Genomic DNA, 8,367 nt, shown 5'->3' with positions numbered 1-8,367 from the left:
TATTCAGTAACAGTCAGTTATTCGGTAACAATCAATTATTCAATAATAACCAGTTATTCAGTATCGATCAATTAATCGGTTATCCAGTAACAGTCAATTATTCAGTAAAATCAGATATTCAGTAACAATTAAGTTATTCAGTAGCAGTCATTCATTCAGTGACAATCAGTTATTCAGTAATGATCAATTATTCAGTAATATTCAGTTATTCAGTAACAGTCTAATATCCAGTAACAGTCAATTATCCGGTAACAGTCAATTATTCAGTAATAATCAGTTATTTTATACCTTTATTTACCCCTATTAACATGACTCGGACTCAGACGGATACACGGATCCAACCAACACACCAGTACGGCACATAGTGCCTCATCGACCGAGGCGAGACGATAAGATAACGATGGCGACACATTTGAGTACCTCATCGCAACAAATTTGGAACAGTAATAGTAACGGTAACAGTAACAATATCCGACACACAAAGTGCCGAATCGGTAATGATAACTTGATATTGATAATGATGAGTCGGCACATAAGTGCCTGATCAGTAAGCCGGCAAAAACCCGTACTCTTTCATATCCTATGGCATGCCAACTATATCCGACTAGCCCGACTAGTTAATAGGGTATTTAATTCACTTTTTAGTTTTCAATTAATTCATATTTTAATTAATAAATTATATTTTTTTTTCTTTTCAATTCAATATAATTCTATTCACTTTTCACTAATAAATATTCAATTTCACAATAAACACATTTTCATAATTATTTCACCACATTTTCAAATCAAATCATTTCAATAAAAACACAATACTAATAATTCATACTTTAATTATTTACCATAACATTCAATTAAAATACAACAATTATTAATTAAATTCACCTTCAATTTCAATCAATATTCATTTTATTTCAAATAATTTAATCAATGCACCTACCATACATAATAAATAATAAATTCAATAACTAAATATTAAGTTAGGGTTATAGAAATACAAATCGTAATTTTCGAGCTAACTCCCGTTGACTTTGTCTTGTCCTTTCTTAGCCGAGATTTCCGGTACCACATTGACTACGAAAGTAATACAATTCATAATCATTAATATATTACTAATTTATATCTTGAGTTACAGATTTCTAAATTAAGATTCGCTAATTTCTCCTGAAACTAGACTCACAAATCTTCTTACCATAAATTTTTAGAATTTTTCGTTTAGCCATTAAATACAGTTTATTCTTTAAATTCACCCCTATTCTGCTGTCTGACAGTTTTGACCATTCTTCACTAAAAATTAATTATCTCATAGTGCAGAACTCGGATAATATTCCCGTTGATTTCTCCTGAAGATAGACTCATTAGGGATTCTAAAAATATAATTTTAAGCCTCTAATTATTTTTATTCAATTTTTGGTGATTTTCCAAAGTCAGAACAGGGGAACTCGAATTCATTCTGACCTTGTCTTACAAAACTCATTATATCTCATAATTTACAATTCAATTGCTTACACCGTTTCTTCTATAAGAAATTAGACTCAATAAGCTTTAATTTCATATTTTATTCATCCTCTAATTAAATTTCTAAAATTTTTGGTGATTTTTCAAACTTAGACTACTGCTGCTGTCCCAAACAGTCTTAATACAAAATGTTGATTTTCTACTTTAATTTCAATTTAATCCTAACTAAATTCACTTACTTTTCTATCTTAATTCATACTTTATTCCTACTCAATTTTTAACTAAAATTAGACATAATTATCTATTTTTCATCATAAAACCATAATTTCGAAATTCTTTCAATTTAGTCCTTAAAGCATAAAACTTATGAATCACTTTACAATTCAATCCTTATTTCATTTCTAACTTGAATTTCTATCAATTTAGCTCTTAATTCATCTTTTTGTTCAACAAGAACAATGTCTTATAATCAACTATCTTGCAATATATCAACTTAACTTCATCAAAACCTTGTTCTAAAGTTTCTAAAACATAAAAATTAAGTAAAAAAGGCTAAATTGACTTACCTATTTAAGCTTCAAGCATCAAACTTTCTTTCCCTTTCTTCTTTCTTTCCCTGCTTTTCGTTTTGCCTATTCTGTTTCTATTTCTATTTTCTTTTTCTTTATTTCATTAAACCATTAGATATATAATATAATAACCTAATAATTATCTATTATAAAATCTATTTAACAACAAATATTCTTTTAACATTTGTATCCATTTATAATATTACACTTGTCTTTCACTAATGTATTTATTATATAAATATCTTTTACTTAATAATAATATATAATTTAATAATATACTTATATAATAAGTAAATATACATGTATGTTACAAATGTACATATACTAATATTACACATGTCACTATACATACCATACACTTGTCAACTTTTTATTTATTTTTCACATAAAAATCTTATAATATAATTATTTAATTAATAAATACCTTTTATAAATAATTAATATCTATTAATACTTAAATACAAGCATTACAAGTGTATGTATTTTTTTATTAATACACTTGTACCCAATCATTACCACACATTTGTCTTACTTTTATTTATTTATCATATAATATTAATTTAATAATAATAAATACACTAATATTTACTTAAATAATAAACAAATACATACATGTATTACAAATGTGTGTATTATATTTATTACACTTGTATTTTATTTTTGCCATATATTTAGCACTCTTTTGGCTTATTTACTTATTTAGTCTTTTCAATTTTCTTTATTCTATAATTAAACTTTCACACTTCATTATTTAATCCTTTTATCCAATTATCCTTAATTTAAGCTAATTCACTTAATTAAACTCTAATTAACCACTCGATTAACTTTGTAAATATTTTTAATAAATATTTACTAATCCATTTTTCAGAAACGGAGACCCGAAAATATATTTTTTCGGTAACGGTAAAATTCGGGTCATTACAGTATCTATCAAACCTAAAATTAATAGTCTGATTGGTTCAACTAATTGTCTAGTTTTAAAAGTTCTGGCAAAAATCCAACATTGGAAAGAATGGTAAAAAGAGAAGTAGTCGAATAGCTAGACTTGATCATGGATTGGGTCAGCTTGGCTTGGTACAAAATTTTAGGTCTGCTTTCTAGGCTCGAGCCCGACCCAAAAATGAGTCTAAAATATTATTCAAGTTCGGGCCATTTTTAAAATGTTAAACTTGAGCTCAACCCGGTCTGACCATAATAATTTATTTTTATATAAAAATAAATTTTAAAAATATAATACATTAAATATATTATAAATATTAAAATAAATATTTTCCAGCAAATTAAAAATAAAAAAAAGGTATAAACATGTAATTTAGGCCAGACCCAAGCCACAAATTCTGCCAATACCTGACCCGTTTAGAAAACAATTCTTATATTTTTTTATGGAAGACGTTCCACTTTTTGGTCTAACGTTGAAACAGAAAAGAAAAGAGAAGCCGTGGAGGATAAAAGAGAGGAGCCGAGGAACAAGCAGATGACTGGGACAAGATTTGGAGTTCAGAAAACTGTAGGCTCCCATAGAAAAAAAAAAGGAAAAGTCGACAAGTTGTGTTATTTGATTTCGTGATGACTTATTTTTTCCTAACCATCTTATCATATCACTCTTTTACGTTCCTTTTTGAGATTCTGATTAATGGTTAATTTTTTGTTGTTTCCATGTCATCCACTGAGGCATGTGTATGAGATTGGGCTTGAGCAAATTCTTCTTTTGACTGTGGGTGGACTCTCATTCAGCCCGTTTCTCACATTTGTAGCCAGGGTTAATCCCTTAACAACTGACCTGACCAACTTAAACCTTAGCCCATTCCTGTAAAAAGGACAGTGGAGACTATTAGACAGCCACCAACTTAGAGGTAAAGGAACCAGCGAAGCCATGGTCAACTCACCCATTCAAACAAAGATTACATTACATATCCGTCATTATATCTTAAACTGAAAGTAACAAAGAATTTGAACCAGAAAGTTACATTCTTTGTGTAGGTTTCAAGCTATACCCAAGACTTGCGCAACATGAAATTAATAATATTCCCGAATTGTTAGAACACTGGATTTATAACATTATCCAAAGCAGCTGGAGCTCAAATAAAAAATAAATAAATTGATGGTTGAAGTTCTCAAGTACTAGCCTAGCTAGCTAGAGGAAAAATCAAATGGCGGCCATGGTCTGTCCAGTTCCTCCAAAAATTTGTACTCGCCGGCTACTTGTGTTAGGGGCTACCGTTGGCCTTTTCTAATATTAATGCATACACGGTTGCTTGAAATTCGTTGTATACGTCACACTTTCATGGCAAGAAAATGACCCCTGATATGTATATAAAACACCACATCCACCATAATCTATGCATAAACCAGAGATCATAGTATACTTCATTTCTTCATTTACTGCAACACCTTGATCATACCAACAATGGCTCCAGCATATTCTAGCTACCTTTGCATGTTTGTAATGGCTTTATTCATGTTCGTGTTGGCAAGTTCTCGTGTAGGTGCTTTAGTAACTTCTACCGCCATACTTGTAAGAGTCGACCAATCGGGAAAAGGAGACTACAGGAAGATACAAGACGCCATTGATGCAGTGCCATCCGATAACAAAGAGCCTGTTTTCATATTAGTTAAGCCTGGCATCTATCAAGAAAAGATTGTTGTCCCTGCTGACAAGCCCTTCATTACCATAAGTGGCTTAAAAGCAAATGGCACGATAATAACTTGGAATGATGGTGGGGAGATATTTGAATCTCCTACCTTCACTGTGTTGGCTTCAGATTTTGTTGCCCGATATCTCACTATTCAGGTACATATAACAATAACACTGATGATATGATGCTTAATAGAATACTAAAATTTTCAACAATTCAAGAAACAGTCTAACTTGTAATATTTATATTTAATCTTTTTGAATTTGTTTTTTGATAAATAGAATACATTGGGGGCCAGAACTAAAGCAGTTGCTTTAAGGGTATCAGGAGATAGAGCAGCTTTCTTTGGATGTAGAATTTTAGCTTATCAAGATACTTTGCTAGCTGACAATGGAAGACATTATTACAAAAATTGTTACATTGAAGGAGCAGTTGACTTCATTTGTGGGAATGCCGCTTCCCTTTTTGAGGTAATAAAACTCAGGAATATAAGTAATATATAATGATTTTGCCACTTGCCAATATTCCTATATATATTGTTGGCCTGTCTAGTAGGCCAAACCATTGACATACATATGCATTTTTTTTTCAGAAGTGCCATTTACATTCACTCTCAGAAGGAGATGCATCTATAACAGCCCAACGGAGGGAGTCTCCTTCGGAGGACACAGGCTTCACTTTCTTGGGTTGCAAGATAACTGGCGTAAGGAGTGCTCTACTAGGACGGCCATGGGGTGCATATTCCAGGGTGGTTTTTGCCCTATCTTATATGTCTGGTGCGATACTGCCCCAAGGGTGGGATGACTGGGGAGACACATCCAAGCAAAGGTACATGCAAAAACCAGACAAAGATCAACCTGTTCTTTTCTTTTCTTACATGATTACCGAAAGGTTTTGAAACTGAACTAATGGTGTTCTGGTTTCTTGATTCTACAGCACGACGTTCTATAGAGAATATAAATGTTATGGACCTGGAGCTAAGGCAAGGAAAAGAGTTGAATGGTCGGGAAAACTAACGACAGAAGAGGCAGAATTTTTCATGACAAAAAACATGATTGGCGGCAGGAGTTGGATCAGGTCTACACCTACCCATTTCAAGAAAGCTTCCACTGCCACTTCTAACAACCCAGCTACACATGCTTGATCATAACAAAAAAGTAAATTTAAATGTTAGCTGATATGGTAATGTGGATGACCAATGTTGTTACGCATATGCTTTTCTACCTTATTATTTGGTTTTTATTACTATACTATATTTATTCGTTTATTTATTTGTAATTATTTCAAAATAATAATAATAATAAGTGAATTTCCTCATGTGTGAGCATGATACAAAACATTAATAAAGCAGTACAAGATATTTTGAAAAATATGCATTATGTTTTATCAGTTAAGGTTTTGAGGTTAATTTGAAGGCTTTAGAAATTAATTAATTTATCGTAAAAACCTGAGATGCAAATTAAATTCATTTGTGGCAGGCCAATGACTAAAAAAGAAAAGGAAAAAAATACACGTGTATCAATATACTTTTTCCTACGACTCCATGGATTTCTGCCTAGAAACTGGTATGTTAATGGATGTTGAATGTCAAGTTTGGAGTAGTGGAATTAGGAAATAAGACCAAAACGCGTGCCCTCTGGGAGACTATACAAATCAAAGTAATTAATCTTTTTTATCAGTACCTTAATAAATAGCCCTTCTGTATTCATTTTCTTGTGAAAAGAAACATGGTTTTGAGGGTGAGAACGAGTCAAAAGGTTAACTTCCCGACTGAAAATAAAGGAAAAGTTAAGATCCCACTCCCCTATATAAAACACTTTTTCTCAAGATATTTGCTACGAGACAGTACCTAGTTTTGGTCCAAGCAATTGAAACATCATCATCAGTGAAATGGGTTCTCTAATGGCAGGATGGGATTCTCCTGTATCGGCTTCTAAATCAGGTTGTCAGCTTAATGTTTTCCGTGGTGTTTTTATTTATGCTTAGTCTAATTTCTGGTTATTTGAAATTCTTCCAGCAACAATCCAAAGGAATCGATCACTTACCAAGGAAGAGATTGAAGCTTACTGGAAATCTAAGAAGAAAACTGAGGAAGATCATCTTAAGGCTATTTATAGTCCATCAGATAGCTCCAACCAGCTGGTGCCAATTTCTTTTCTTTTTTTTTTTTAATTAAAGATTTAGACATGAATAAAGTTTTTAATCAAGTAGTTCACATTAAAAACAGGAAATTCCATCTCAGGACTATGGAAGGAGCATTATGAGATCAAGCTCCATGCCTTTACCTCATACAGAACAGGGTTTCCTGCACATGGACGCCGAATCAAGCCTGGAGGATATCGTAAAGAAAAATGGGTGGTAAGTAGCTATAAATCTTAGTCGACTCATCAAGACATAAAAATGGTGACAATTTTTTGTTAACGTGGGTGACTGTATGTAGGTGGACACGAAGCAATTGGGCATTCTTAAATGAACCTTCCGTTCTTGATGGCCCTACTAATAGTTACACATCGCAGTTCCACACTGCCAACCTTGCTGCTTCGAAGCTTAACAAAGATAGAGGAATCAGTGCTTAATCTTTACCTCCTAAACCTATCTTTTTTTCAGCATATTTGTCTACCTAATCTGCATGTAGTTATGTTCTACAAAGTTGTAAGAACATTTATGTGTTGGGTGTGTCACCTGGTGAGGAGTCATATGTGATCCCGGCTTTCAATTCTTTAATGTATGTATACATCCAACACATATTCAGGCATATGTATGAAAATAAAATCTTTCAAAAAAATAAAGATAATAGAACATAACTATTCCATACATTATAGATTTTCATATTTGACGCTCAACTTTGATAAGATAATTGTACTCTTTGGCTCCAATTCCTTTTCTTGTGTAATCAACCGGCAGAATTGTAAGTTAATCTTCCCTCCTCTCTGCTCTATGCAAAGTCCAGCTTAAGGGCTTAGCTTTCTGTAAAGAATTTGTGTAGTTAATACTTGCTGAATTGGTGTTGAAAAATCCATCCATAAGCTTCCCTTTAATAAAAACTAGGTTGAGGTGAAAAAATTTTCTAACGAATATATTTATTAAAATTTATATACACATAGGTTATAATTGTAAAGTTAATTGTTTTTTATGCATGGTGTTACAAGTTCAAATCTTAATATTATCAAATTTTTATTGATCTTCTTATATACAAAAAGAAAAAATACTCATAAAATATAACTTAATTTATATATGCGAGGGTAATTTAATAATTTTATAAGCGAGTTGATAACCGATTAACCCGTGAAATCAAACTCAATATAAGTATAAATATTGATATCTTATTTTGACAAAAATAAACTTTATTTTATGGCTTCTAAAAGTAATTAAAATTCAATATAAATTCAATAAAAATATAATTTGATTAGGTTCAAATAATTGCAAATTTTAAGTTGTATCATAAAACCATTCAGACATCACGGTTCAAATTAATTTTTCAAAAATTAATTAAGTCTTTATGAAAAATTTACATCCAATTAAACTCTCGTAGATGAAAAAATAATCAATGAAGCATTTGACTGTGACATTTTTATTGACTTGACTAACAATCTAATTAGATAGTGACATTGGCATGTCACACTAGCAAAACTAAGTGAATTAAATTAACTAAAAATAATTTTAACATAATTCAGTGGCTAAATATAAGTGTTACTATTTACATTTAT

General features: G+C 31.3%; 2 protein-coding genes and 1 long non-coding RNA gene across 3 annotated transcripts; 2 read left to right on the top strand and 1 right to left on the bottom strand.

The window, feature by feature from the left end:
• Nucleotides 1–793: 793 nt before the first annotated feature.
• Nucleotides 794–2,129, bottom strand: LOC128292877 (uncharacterized). The gene is made up of 2 exons (XR_008282841.1): nucleotides 2,022–2,129; nucleotides 794–1,071 (listed from the first exon to the last, which is right to left on the bottom strand). It is a non-coding gene; the product is annotated as an uncharacterized LOC128292877 (long non-coding RNA).
• A 2,240-nt stretch (nucleotides 2,130–4,369) lies between these two features.
• Nucleotides 4,370–6,002, top strand: LOC108485937 (putative pectinesterase 11). The gene is made up of 4 exons (XM_017789776.2): nucleotides 4,370–4,815; nucleotides 4,942–5,130; nucleotides 5,253–5,488; nucleotides 5,597–6,002. Exons 1-4 carry the CDS (start codon nucleotides 4,432–4,434, stop codon nucleotides 5,802–5,804), a joined length of 1,017 nt encoding a protein of 338 aa, XP_017645265.1. The 5' UTR covers nucleotides 4,370–4,431; the 3' UTR covers nucleotides 5,805–6,002.
• A 379-nt stretch (nucleotides 6,003–6,381) lies between these two features.
• Nucleotides 6,382–7,096, top strand: LOC108484812 (uncharacterized). Its single transcript, XM_053027693.1, has 3 exons — nucleotides 6,382–6,602; nucleotides 6,678–6,802; nucleotides 6,888–7,096. The coding sequence occupies exons 1-3, from the start codon at nucleotides 6,551–6,553 to the stop codon at nucleotides 7,020–7,022; spliced, it is 312 nt and encodes a 103-aa protein (XP_052883653.1). The 5' UTR covers nucleotides 6,382–6,550; the 3' UTR covers nucleotides 7,023–7,096.
• Nucleotides 7,097–8,367: the final 1,271 nt, after the last annotated feature.

The sequence above is a fragment of the Gossypium arboreum genome, chromosome 5, assembly GCF_025698485.1.
Source record: "Gossypium arboreum isolate Shixiya-1 chromosome 5, ASM2569848v2, whole genome shotgun sequence".
In the NCBI taxonomy this organism is placed as follows: domain Eukaryota; kingdom Viridiplantae; phylum Streptophyta; class Magnoliopsida; order Malvales; family Malvaceae; genus Gossypium; species Gossypium arboreum.
This window is presented reverse-complemented; position numbering and strand designations above follow the sequence as displayed.

Excerpts from the sequence above, each read along its gene's own strand:
- LOC108485937 (XM_017789776.2), top strand. The coding sequence starts at position 4,432 with ATGGCTCCAGCATATTCTAGCTACCTTTGCATGTTTGTAATGGCTTTA. Across the intron at positions 4,816-4,941 it reads CCCGATATCTCACTATTCAG|AATACATTGGGGGCCAGAAC; the intron begins GTACATATAACA and ends TTTGATAAATAG. Across the intron at positions 5,131-5,252 it reads ATGCCGCTTCCCTTTTTGAG|AAGTGCCATTTACATTCACT; the intron begins GTAATAAAACTC and ends TTTTTTTTTCAG.
- LOC108484812 (XM_053027693.1), top strand. The coding sequence starts at position 6,551 with ATGGGTTCTCTAATGGCAGGATGGGATTCTCCTGTATCGGCTTCTAAA. Across the intron at positions 6,603-6,677 it reads TGTATCGGCTTCTAAATCAG|CAACAATCCAAAGGAATCGA; the intron begins GTTGTCAGCTTA and ends AAATTCTTCCAG. Across the intron at positions 6,803-6,887 it reads CAGATAGCTCCAACCAGCTG|GAAATTCCATCTCAGGACTA; the intron begins GTGCCAATTTCT and ends CATTAAAAACAG.